Source organism: Nannospalax galili, unplaced genomic scaffold (assembly GCF_000622305.1).
Source record: "Nannospalax galili isolate Female #2095 unplaced genomic scaffold, S.galili_v1.0 scaffold625, whole genome shotgun sequence".
Classification (NCBI taxonomy): Eukaryota; Metazoa; Chordata; class Mammalia; order Rodentia; family Spalacidae; genus Nannospalax; species Nannospalax galili.
Genome location: NW_008353893.1, coordinates 1561919 through 1575476, shown reverse-complemented (window position 1 = coordinate 1575476; position 13558 = coordinate 1561919). Strand labels below are relative to the sequence as shown.

General features: G+C 34.7%; 1 protein-coding gene across 1 annotated transcript; it reads right to left on the bottom strand.

Moving 5' to 3' along the window:
* Nucleotides 1-4678: 4678 nt before the first annotated feature.
* Nucleotides 4679-5507, bottom strand: LOC103748362 (spermatid-associated protein-like). The gene is given in 2 exon segments (XM_008850978.1): nucleotides 4679-5477; nucleotides 5479-5507. Coding segments are annotated over 2 exon segments (828 nt in total).
* Nucleotides 5508-13558: the final 8051 nt, after the last annotated feature.

The following is a 13558-nucleotide window of genomic DNA, read 5'->3' as shown; positions in this document are numbered from 1 at the left end:
CCCTGGGTCCTCTGCAAGTATAGCCAGTGTTCTTAACCGCTAAGTCATCTCTCAAGGCCCACATAATACCATCTTAATATTAATATATAACATCTCTGACCAATTTTATCTGCTGTGGTGTAGTCAAGGTGAAGCAAAGTACACTGTTACATAGAATCCACATTTCATACATTTCAAGCTAATGTAATGAAGACTGAATCAAGGAAATAAAGAATATTTACAGAGAGTTTAATGGGTCAGCAGGCAAAGGAGCTTTCCACCCCATGTCTGAGGTCCTGATTCCAATCCTTGGAATCCATAGTGGAAGGAGAGAACTGAAAAAAAGTTGTCCTCTGACCTCCACATGTACATGCACGAACACACATAATATGGTAATAAATACAAATTTTTAAAGAAAATTTTCAAGAATATTAAAGTACTCCATAATTGAAGATGAGAAATAAGAGCTATGAGAAGTACTAGCCATAAAATATTGCTGGTGATCAAATAAACTGGACTCTATAGGAGGTTGCTAATATAAAGGAAATAGGGTAGAGGTACAGCATGAGCAGGAGTACTCGGATTTCTGAGCCAGTGGCCAGTCACACATATTTTAAGGTAAATTAGTGGAGTCAGAATTTAGATAACATGGAGGAAATTTTCTTAAAAAATAAAGTCAAAGGAGGATAGTAGCAACTGATGAAAGAATTATACGTGTGCAATGTAAAGTCACAAATATGCAAAAACATGAGAATTCCACAAGGACACTGCCATTCATATTTCAAAGGTTAGATTTCAAAGTTTGTCTGAAAGAATGAACAAAATCTGAAGAAGTGTCATATGAGGTAGAGAGTAGTCTCATCTATACTATGTGCTTCCTTGACACTGTATCTCTCATTGAGGAAAACAGAATAGAATGCGCAGAAATACAGTGAGAGTGTAAGAAATGTATCCCAGTCTGGCTTTAGTAAAATCAAAATGCCTTCACCAGAGAAAAAAATCTAATAGGGATATTTCATTGAGATATATCCAGGGAGTGTAAATTACACTTGTTTTCATTGTGATGAAAATACTTGACAACTTAATGAAGGAAAGATCGATTTGAGCTCTTGATTCCAAAGGTTTTAGTTAGTCATGTCTGGGCATGCATATTGGAACACTTAAGTTCATTATAGCGGGAATGTGGACAAGGGATTTTTCACATTTCAGGAGACCGGGAAGCAGAATGTGTAAGGCTAGAATCAGGAACAGGCACTACTTCCAAAGGCCTGTTCCTATTGACCTGCTTCTGTCAGCTAGGAACCCAACTCTAAGGATTCCAGTGAATCCTTCCCCAAAATATCACCAGCATCAGGAGAATAAGCATCCAAAACACAGGTCTGCAGAGGATATTTCAACCGAAGTCTTAGCTGAGGCAAAGATGATAAAAGATACATTTATAAAAGAGCTCCCCAATGTAGATTTGATTAATGATGTAGAACTGAGAAAAAATTAGACTGTATGGATACTGTAAGGGAGTACAAAAAGAAGTTTGGAAGGGAGGGCCTGTGAGCCTTGACCTCTAGATCTGACCAAGAGGGAGTTTGGTAATTGAGTGTAGGCTTCATGTTCTCTTAAAGGAAGTTAAATGATCTTTATTTATTTATTTTTATTTTTTAGTCTTTTTGAGACAGGATCTCTTGTAGCCTTAGATTACCCAAAACTCCCTATGTAGACCAGATTGGCCTGAACTCGCAGAGATCTCCCTGCCTCTGCCTTCAGAGTGCATGGATTAAAGTCATGCCCCATCACACCCAGCTCTATGATATATTGTTTCTCAGAAGATGTTAGTATAATTGTGAATTACTGTCTCAGTTAGGTAATGATTTTTTACTTGCCATGAGCAGGGCAGTATCAGTGGGAACAGGTGGATATCTGTGACCACACCCTCAGATGACGGTGCCTTCTGGAAACCCTGAAAAAAAAGTGTTTTTTCTTCTTTGTTACCCAATGAACATGCAGAACCACCCTGCATGTTACACATGGACGTTGTTATGGAAGACAGCATTTGAATAAATGAACTTATAAAAAAAATCAATAGAATAACAATAGGGAGAAGTTCAGAGTATATCTTCCTCTTTAGTAATATTGACTAAGGTTGCTTCACTATTTAGATGACTTTATAATATTTATATTGACTTGCCTGTAGACTTATGCTTAAATACCTTTACCAGTTATTGAAGAGTTCCTTAGTATATTGCCAACATTATTGCTATTTTTGTTGTTGTTGCTTCTGGGGCATGGTCTCAGGTCTCAGGAGTGCCTTAAAATTCCTATGTGAGCAACAATGACGTCAAACTCCTGATTCTCCTATTCGGCTTCCCAAATGCTCAATTACAGGCATGTCCTACCCACCTGATGTGTTGAATACAACTTTTGTATTAGGATTTTGTGTACTGAAATTCTCTCTTCTACTTTAAATATCACGAAGGTCTTGAAACAATTTACAAAAAGCAAAGTAAATGCACCACAACATTCTTCTACTCTTATCATCAAGTTTATCTGTTTTTTTTTTCAAAAATATTTATTATGAATATATTAGCCATAACAGAATAACACACATTAAATGATTTTATTTATGCAAATGGTCTAAACAAATTCATCTGTTATATACTACAAATAAACATTTCTTTGTAGCAATGCTGATCCAAAGCTTAGCATTTGAATCCAGAGGAGAGATTGAAAATCTGAAATCTCTACCAAACATTTACAACTTTTTTACATTTGTATAAGGTGTTTTCATATGCACAGCTGATGCTAAAGAATCACACAATCAGAATCGAGTTTTAAAAAGAAGGCACAAACCAAATTCCTTATTATAAAATATGATTAACTGTTTTGTTTAAGCTGCATTCATTGATGTCCTTGGCTATGTCTGGTCGACTTACTGGGTAGCAAGTTCAACATGCCTGTTAGTATCTTCACTTTAAACTGAATTATTTTACCTTAACTATGATGCAATAATGAGAATTTTCTGACTGAGTCCTTGATAACAGCTTGTGTTCCAGAGGGAGTACTCCTTCTGACTTCACCCACAAGAAGCAAAATGGCTTATTTCTTCTAATAGCTACAGTAAGACATTTAAAGAATAATGACTCTTCTATGCAAAGGATATTGTAACAAAATATAAAAAATCATATCCATAAATTCCTAGAACCCTAAATTTGGCCTTCAACGTTTTTCAACATCCCTTAAGGTAGAACTGACAGTAAAACTTTTGCAAATTTTCCTAGTCCTAACTAAACTACAACCCTGTCAAGCACTATATAAAAATTACCTTAGATCATACCTTTTTCCAAGGTCAAGTTATGTATGTGAAAACTAGATATGGTAGAAAAAAAGGGCTGTGAAATATCAGGAAGATGAACTTCCCATATAGCATGTATGTAGTAAGGTTAATTTACAGACTCTGGGACCTTAAAATCAGAGGATGTGCATCTTCGCTTTTCAGTATCAAATACATTCACATTGGATTAAAGGATGCTAGTTGAAGCATTTTATACACATGTAATAAACATTTTTTTTCAGACAAGAAAGCATCTAGGAAAATTTGTCCTCTTGTTATAATTTTATTAATTTCCATTTCTTAACATCAGACAAGTCTGTTTAAGATAGCTTGGATATATTCAATAGAAACTATTAAACATTTGCTTTTAGTACATTAAGTGCCCCAAATTTAAAGTGATGAAATCTATACACTGTTTTTACAGTTTATATTCTAATGTGCTAAAACCACAAATGTAATAAATCTATGTAACTCAGGTTTTGCAGCATTATTTTTTTTTTACAAAGCACTCAAGTATACCAGTTGTCAATACTAAAATGAAAAATAAGACATTTCCCTAAAGTATATTGAACATAAAGTATTCCACAAATTCACATTCCAAACTATAAAAGTTCTCTTGTGTTTTGGAAATTTTATTTTGTTTTTAATTAAATTTTATGTAGAGAGGTAGACCTCTCCTTAAGTCAAAGGAGTATAATAAATGATAAGAAAAAGAAAGCAAATGTAATGGAACATGCAAAAACTAGTAATTTTTGTACTATCACATATTTAAAATCATTTTTACTAGCTCAAGAAGTTCTACTATATCATTTAAATATAAAGAAGATGCAGAGGAGATATTTTTCAGTGTACTTACAAACAGAACATGTTTTTTTATTGTACTGTAATGTTCATAATTGTAAAAGCAAATTTTATTATGCTTGCTTTTTTGCTTTTAGAGTCTAGGGCTCATTTTGCTCAGGACACGCTTGAATTCAACATGTATGTAGGCAAGGATGATCTTGAAATCCAATACCTCCTGCCCTATATTCTTAAGTGTTGGGATTACAGATACACATCAGCCTTAAAAATCTTTTAAGGAAATTATTTACCATTAATTTCTTATAAAGGGAGTGTGCCATATTTAATAACAGTAATTCAGAATGTAAAAGAAACTTGTGCATTAAATGTTTTATTAATATTAGCATTAATAGTCTATAAATAAAAGAAAACTAAAGTATCAATTTTTTTTCGTTCAGGTCTTTATTTAGTTTTCACAAGCTAATACTGAGCACTGTAATTTCCCAGACTTCTGTCAATAATGCTCTACCTTCAAATTCTACTTTAATTTCTGGAATGACCATGGTTGTCCCGATTTTTATTTTTATTTTTAAATTAGATCCTCAGGTCACACTTCTCTAGTTCATCACTTTGAGTCTTCCCAGGGAGGGTGTTTGCATTCTTCCCCTGGAAAATCCTGTTCCACTCCTTTAGTATTTTGGCCTCTTCCTGTAGGGCTGCTTCGTCCTCTTGCAGAGCTCCTTGTTCTTTTCTCAGAGCCTTGTTCTCTTCCCTAAGAGCCTGCTCCTCCTTCCACAGAGCCCACTCTTCCATTTCCATTTCCAGAGCAGCTCCCTCCTTTGTCAAGGCCTCCCGCAGCTCTACAGCCACTCCCTCCCTCAACAGGGCCCTCTCTTCCATCCTGAGAGTGCTCTCCTGGTGCTGCAGAGCCTTGGTCTCCTCACACAGAGCTCTGATCTCTTCTTCAAGAGCTTTAGCTTCATTCTGGAAGGCTATCTCTTGCTGCTGGAGAGCTGTAATCTGAGTTTCCAGTGCAGGATTCTGCTGCCAGTAAGATTTTCTCTCTGTGTTCAAGGCATTCAGTTCTTCTTCTGACAGTTTTTGATTTTCCAAAGCCAACTTTTTCACCTTCCAGAGAAGCTGGCTCTGCTGTCTTAGGAGCTGATTCCTTTCCCTGATGAATTGGTTGAACATTCGAAAAGCTTTGTTTTCTCTTCCAAGAGCATTGTTTTCCCCCCAGAGGGTTTTGTTTTCTTTTCTCAGAGCCTTGTTTTCATCTCTGGTTGTCTTATTTTCCCTACAGAGATTTTTTTTTTCTACCTCATGAGATTCATGTTTGAGTTTACTTTGATCTTGGATACAAGAGAAAAAAGAAAACAAATGCAGTACTTTTATTTATCCATTTTGAACCTGAGACAGCCATTGTTTGTTTGTGTTGTAATTGGTCCACTAGTGATATTTGCAACAGAAAATCTCTTAAATTTGCTGATGGAGTACTGGCTGTCCCCTTGACTTAATGATAATACTGTAGAGATGTAAATAAAGCTCAGTCAGGCCAACTGGAGGGAAAATAAGTGAAAAGACATTTAAAAGTTAGTGGAATAGCTATTAACTTGATATCACCAAAACTGTATTTAAATCTAAACATATATGAGTTTAAATTTAATCACTTTATTGTGTATAACATTAAATTGATCAAGGGTGGTATACTGACTTGCTATCTGATTGTCTGAATGATTTCTACACAATTTTAGTGTTCTAATTAATTCATTGTCTTTAAGCATGTTACCATCTAATGTGGAAATAGACTACCAATTTAAGATTACTTCTAGCTATTTAAAGATTTCTATTGAAAAACTGGAAAATGTTGAGGACATTTAAAGGTAGGGATATTTTAATTGTTACAATATTTACTTAGCATGATAGTAAAGTTAAGTTTTTAAGCAGGCATTCACACATTTCTGTGATCTCTGAGTCCTCTGTAAGTCTGGTTCCCGAGGAAGAGAAAAAACTAAGCAACATTTTATGTCATCAATAAGGATGTCATTGAGTGTTACAACATTAGTGATGTAATGGGCTATATATATAGTATTTGGGCTCTTTTGGAAAGCATGTGTTTTAGGAAAAAAAGAAATGCTATAAAATTTGATGATTTTATTATTAGTAAATGTATATATAGTGCCTACTTCCATATCAGTTATTCAGACATCTGAATATAAATGCTGGACTGGATAAGACTTAACATATATGACAGAATACCTGAAATCTGGTGGGAAGGGCTACAGGGAAGGTTTCTAAATTTGATTAAGGAATTTTATATGAAATGCACAGAAAATTCAAATAAAAACTTGGGAAAAAGATTTTGGAACAGCTAAAATGATTACCATTGATTTTAAAACATTTTTCTTTTTGCCGTTAGCAAAATATTTCATTATTAGTTAATATTTCTGTTAGATTACTCACAAATAGTGAATACTGTATAACCAAAGTTGAAACTGTAAAAATTAGTATTGCTGAATTATCTGTATGATGTAAATTTGTATGTCAAAAATAAGATGCTAAATTTTAAATCCAGTAATTCTATCTAACACAAATTTTATATTATCATAGAATAATAATAGAACACTAACCTTTATAATATTTTCAGGATATGGAACTCTGAGAGATGGAGAACACTATGTCATTACTGAATATTACAGAAGTGTTAATATGTTTGAATTATTATGAAGTTCTCATTGTATTTTTATGTAAACATAAAATCTGAATGCAAAATAGAATAAGTCCAAATTACTCATGCTTGAATAATTGCCAGTTTATTCATCTTCCCAAAATTACTAGCAGCTACTTACATTCTGAGTCACAAGGTTGAAAAATATTTATCCTTGTCACATATTTGTGCCATATAACTTGATAAAGTATTTGAAAACTATAAAGGCATGGAATTAGAGCTAGAGTAAAATTGGAAGAGTCCATGTGAAAGCTTATTATTTTTATCTAAATGGGAAAAAAAGTATCCATCAGATTATCTTCCTCAGTAATCTGAGACCAGCTGTGAAACTGGCAGCTTCTTTTTTCACTGTTGGTCCTACTCTTGTGCAGTGACCATGGCAGCAGCAAGAATTATTTTATGTATATTTTTATTCAATTTTTGTGCATTTCCTACAATGAATCTTAGTCATATTTAGACTCCTCTCCAATCTGCACTCCTCATAGCCCTCCCCATCAGAATTCATGTATCCCGTCATATATATTAAGGACTACCGAGTCAAACTTTTGTTCCCAGAGGTCTCTCATTGCAAAAAGAATTCTAACATGAAAAGTCTCAGAGTGCTTTGATCTCTGAAATTTAAGGGCAAACTGAAAACCTACAAGTTTTTTGCTATCCTTGATCTACTAAATAAAGTGAATTCATATTTTACAATTTTTCCATAAATAGAAATTATGCCCCAGATAGCTCCATCAATGAAATTTTACAATTTTTATATTACAATTCATTCTTCATTTACATTTTATAGGTTACCTGATTTTTTTATGTATCTACAATGGGGAATGATTGAATCAAATTAACAAACACATCTAAATATTTATGAAAAAAATCATACTAATAGTTTCATGAACTCATAGAAGTGACAGAAATAAAAATAGCTTATTGTTTTGACAATATATTATTAGCCTGAGATAAACTCTAACATGAATATTATAAGAATGGAAACTAGAGGCTAAAGTAACTCATGAACCAAAGATTTCAAAAATTATCAAACCAAGTTTAATGATGAATAAATTAAGTCATTTATTGTAACTGTATTGAGCATAAATCATAAATGCAAAATTACTTTAATACTAGAAAATCAATTAATGTATTTCATTATATTAACAGAACAAAGTGGAAAACTTGAATCATATGCTCACATATGAGTAGGTACATTAAAAAAGTGTTTAATAAAACAAAAACAAATGAACTCCCTTGCTTAAGAAAAAAAATCATCAAAGATCACAAATCTCACAAAACTCTTCCTTTTTTTGGAAGGGTCATCCTATACTCTGGCTATCCTGGAAGTGCAAGTGTAGACTAGGCCTGTCTCAATCTCACAGAAATCTACCACCCTCTGACTCCTAAGTGTTGGCATTAAAGATATATGCCCTCACACCTGGCCCCCAGAATTCCTCTTAACCCATGATAAGTAGAAAGTAATTATTTCAGTTATAAAGTATGGTAGAGGCTCAATTACAGAAATGTAGAGTTTGTAAGTCAAAACTATATAATAAGGAGTAGAGAAAATATAAGCATCTCAAGATCTATCTTAAAATCATGTTGGAAACATAAGAAATTAAAAAGGGTTATACTCTGTCAGGACCAGCCTGGTAACTCACGCTCATTGAAACAAGCAACATGTGTTTTCAGTAATTTGTAGATTGTAGTTCTAAATTTTAGATGTTAGTAAATATGCTGAAGTAATCTGTAAGAGAAAGGAAGTTATCTTGAAAATTACAGTGCAGGTTAAAGAGTGAATTCCAAACTAATAACAATGTGATAATATAAAGTGTAAGACAGCATGGATATTTATAAATGCATTTTTGTTGATTATATGTGAATTTTCTGGTATTAGAATTTTAACTTATTCTAGTAAGTTGACAATGTCCTGCTCTCTCTACATGGTAAGAAGGTTAAAACTTTGAAGAATATCAGGTAGGGCAAAACACAATGCAATAATAACCTTTGGGAGATTCTTACAACTAGTTAAGAATTATACAGCAAAAACTGAAGCTGAAAATTACACACTATGCATTTTCAAGCTGTAGGTTTATTCCCTATATTGCAAAAATTATTTCAGGATTTATCAAATGATTTTGCTGTACAAAATCTACATTCTGGAATTGTAGTATCATACCATTAGAATTGACGGCCGTAACTGTGATACTTCGGTATTCACTTTAATAATGAATTATCTCCACAATGAATTATTTTTTAATCTTAAACATCTTTGAATTTCCCAAATGTTTTGAGATTCCAGTGTTGGGAAACTAGCCAAAGCAATGTAGATGGACAGTATCAAGGATGATAAATACGATTTCATTGGGTTTTGAAAAATTACTTCTAAAAATAGCACCGATATAGTCTGAATATTTCCTCCTAAAATTCACATGCTGCACTCTTAACCTCTACTAAATGAGAATGGTGTAATGGTCCTGCATCATTTGGAGATAGGCCCCTTATAGTGGTCCTTATGTAAAATGAGAATGGCCAGTATCCTTTCAAGAAGAGGAAATCCCGATGCACTTAAGTCCAAAATGAAGCCATATGAAGACACAAACAGAAGGTGTCATCTATAAATCAGGAGAGGGGCCTCCCAATAATCACCACCACCCATACTCTGATGTTTTGTACTTCTAGAATCTGAAATTGGGAGAAGACATTTCTGTTGAGTCTGTGACATTTTAGTTAATGCAATGGTAGCAAACTAATGCAAAACATACCATTTTCCAGCTTATTTTCTGCTATGATTGCCCTGTGACTCAGGAATAAATTGATCATCAACAAGTTGATGCTGATGATCATACCTGAACATTTTGCTCAATCTGTTAACTTCCTGAAACTTTCTACATCCTACCTAATTCTACTTCTCCTATGAGTCCCAGGTTTCCTTTCATATTCTTTTCTTTTCTTTTTTTTTCTGTCCAGAAAAGACGGGAACTTATAAGGACCATGCTAGCCTCAAATTCCCAATATATCTGAGGATTACATTGAACTTTTGATCTTCTGTTTCTATTTCATGAGTACTGGGATTACAGTTGAGTGCTACTGTGTCCTGACTTCAAGGATCCTGCAAATTTGGTTTTGTAAGCACTTTGCTCTCCACCTAAGAACCCGGTTATAATCCCTAAGTGCATTTTCAGTCTTGTGCCACAGTGTCTGTTTCTTCTGATGTATCTCATGGAACACTTTGTACCCATGCTACTGGGCGCCTGGATTGATATGTTTCTTTCATGAATTGACAGATTGAGAGCAACCGTGGTTCATGAGGTTCTTTGCACTAGCTAGAAAACTCAGAACCTGCTCTTGGTGGTTTCCTCCTTCTTGACTGAGAACACTGAATACAAGAAATTGATGCAGTTAATTTAGTTCTATTCATGCACTAAGGTTTGGTATTAGCAATTTAATGTGAAAGTTCATCTGATGTTATTAAGTACCATAGAATTCAGCTCTCCTTAAATAGAAAAACAGTAAATATTTTCGCAAAGAATATTTAAAGTTCTAATAAAGGACTAAAATGCTATTTTTACCTAAAGCTCAATCATTAATGCTTGTTTAGAAAACTCTGACCTTGTGAAGCAAGCAATTAAAACATGCATGTAAGTCATCTGCGGCAGCTTCAAGTACGGGTGTTAGCTTGCAGGGTCTACTTTTGCAGAAGGCAACCTGTGAGTCTCCACATCTTTTGCTTGCTAAGTACTCAGCAGTCAGTTCCTACTTTTCAGACCTCAGCTGGGTTCTGACAGTGGCTAAGCCCCACAAAGTCTGTCTTTCAGTGTACTTCATTGCCTCAAGTGGCCTCTTGTAAGAACTTTTTGAGGTCTATGTGATTGCTGAGATTATGCCTGTGCTTCTCCTGATAGTATAACCATCTTTCTTTAACATAATGCTTTTACTTAACTTTCTGTACTCCCACAGTGTTCACATCAATATCTCTCTCACCTCAGGAAATGTTCAACTGCAAAAATATCACCTGAATACATCTAAGCCTCTCCCATGAAACTAAGGTATAATATCATATGTTCTATGCTCCGGCATGGCCCAAGTTTTCTCTATGATCTACTTTTGTCATATGATTTAGACTATCAAACCAGTAGACCAACATTAACCATCACTGAAATTAACTACTTTAAAACCACAGATATCCAAGTGAAAGGACAGGACCTTGTAAAATAAACATGTGTTACTCAGTTAATCAGTAGGTACTAGCTACTAACTATAAGAACAGCAAACTTCATGGGCTGGAGAGATGGTTGCTATTGCAAATGACCCAGGTTAAGTTCCCAGCATCCACATGGTGGCCAACAACCATCTGTAACTCCGGTTCCAAGGAATCTCATACCTTGTTCAAGTCTCTGCAAGCACTGCATTCATGTGGTTCATGTATATACATGTGGGTAAAACAGTCATACATACACATAAAATAACAATAAATAGAAAAGAAAAAGTTTCTTTAGAGACCTTTTCTTTAGAAAAATTGCTATGGCATTTAAGCACAGGAATGCCGGCCTCCTTTCTGCACGACTGAGGCATTAGGACCAGTAAGGCAACACTAAGAGGATTAGGGATGATAGAAGAATCACACATTTGGCATTATGATTAGAGGTATTCCAACCAGGCCAGGCAACAACAGCCTTTCATTGTATTGTATGTTTGGAAATGTCAACACTGATCTAGGCTGTAGAGAGGAGGCAAAATATGGTCCAGAGAAATGATCACTTTCAATCCCCAAATTTCATAACCGTCTTTCAAAAAACATAATCAGACGAATAACTACCAATAGAATCCACTTAATTTTTACTTATAGTCAAAGAATATTTCCTAAAGTTAATGAAAACAAAATCACAGCAATGGTTTGTTTAAGTGATGATCTAATTACTTTATAGAAAGTTATCTTTCTTCCTTAAAACAGTGTGAGGCTGCCAAACTCACTGTTATTGCTAGGAGCTTCATGGTATTTGGCTCCTGGGCTCCATCTGTGTCTGTCTGCATCTGCTTTCATCCTCCTCAAACTCCTCTCTAAAGGAGCACAGAGAATCTGCAATTCATGTCAGGGCACCCAGCCAGATAAGAAGCTGCCAAATATCAACATCAGTTTTGTGAGAAGAATTAAGTTACTTAAGCTTTCTCTGTAGCATAGCAATAGTGCTGTTCATTGAAAGGTTATGTAGTTTGAGTCTGTATTTCCACCCTGCTGTGAACAGGTAATATAGAAGTGAGAGTGTAAGTTATTATATTATTTGGACAATTTATAATGACCTAACCTTTTCAAGGGTTCTTCTCAGTGTTAGGTTTTGTTGTTAGTAAGATTTTTAACTCTTTTTCTTTTTCTGCAGTTGTCAAAAATAATTTGGAGAGGAGAGTGTGAAAACCTGGGCAGAGTACATTTATGAGAGTTTCGTGGTTCTAAGTGTATCCTTAATAATCATTACCCTGGACAACCAAAGTGATGATGTCTTTATGAGCCTGTGGGGTGTCTTCTCTTTATGCCCTAAAATAATTTTAGATTGATTGGTGTTTTTCAAATATTCTAAAATTTGAGAATATAAACTATAAGAGATATTATGAACATCTTTTTCAGTCAAGCCTTTGTTCAATGTTTTCAATATTATTTTTTTCCATGGATAAAAAAGATAATAAAAATAGTTTACCCTCACATGTTTGCTTTGAGTCTTAAGTGAGTGATGAATGAAAATAGTTGCAATTATTTTCAAGCCCATTTCGGCTCTCATCTTGAAATAAGTACCATTATAATTAGGTAGTATATTTTCAGCCTGAAATAGTGGCAGCCCATGCCTTTAATTCCAATACTCAGGAAGCATAGACAAGTGGATTTCGAGGTGATGGAGACCAGCCTGGTTTACACAGTGAATTTCAGGCCATCTGGAGCTACAGGGACATGCTGTCAAAAGAAAGAAAGAAGGAAAAAAGAAAGAAAGAAAGAGAGAGAGAGAGAGAGAGAGAGAGAGAGAAAGAAGGGGGAAGAGAGGGAGGCAGGGAGGGAGGGAGGGAGGGAAGGAAAGAAGGAAGGAAGGAAGGGAGGGAGGGAGGAAGGAAGGGAGGGAAAGAAAAGAAAGGAAATGGAAAGAAAAAGAATGAGAAAGAAGAAAGACATTTTAAATATTTGTTATTATGTACTTTGAAAAAGTGTTCTCATAATCCATGTGAGCCTCATTATGTTATAAAAAGGAACAAATTAAAATTCACAAACCTAAGGCCAAGCATGATGGCACACGCCTTTAATCTCAGCACTCCGGAGGCAGAGGCTGAAGGATCTCTGTGAGATTGAGGCAATCCTGGTCTACATAGTGACTTCCAGGCCTGCAGTGGATACAGAAAATACTGTCTCAAATAGATCAAACAAACAAACAAAAAACAATGTAGGAACTTTAATGAAAATTTTAGCCTACAAATAACAGAAAGTTTCATGACGAATCAAGTCATCTTGGTACTAGAATATGATCAGATGCCTAGGATTTTGATTGCAAATCTGACTCCATTGTGGACTGTGAGCTCACAGATTAGGTGCATATGAGACTTTGAGATGTGTGGGAGCATTTGTTCAGACTACACAGTGTAAAAAATAGGATATTTTTCTACTTAGTCACTAAGTAGAACTAGTTAGTATATCCAAAATACTTCTCCATTGTGTATTTTGTTTGTATACACAAACTCACAAGATAAAAGAGAAAAATTACCAATACAGAACTGAGGGGCTAAAA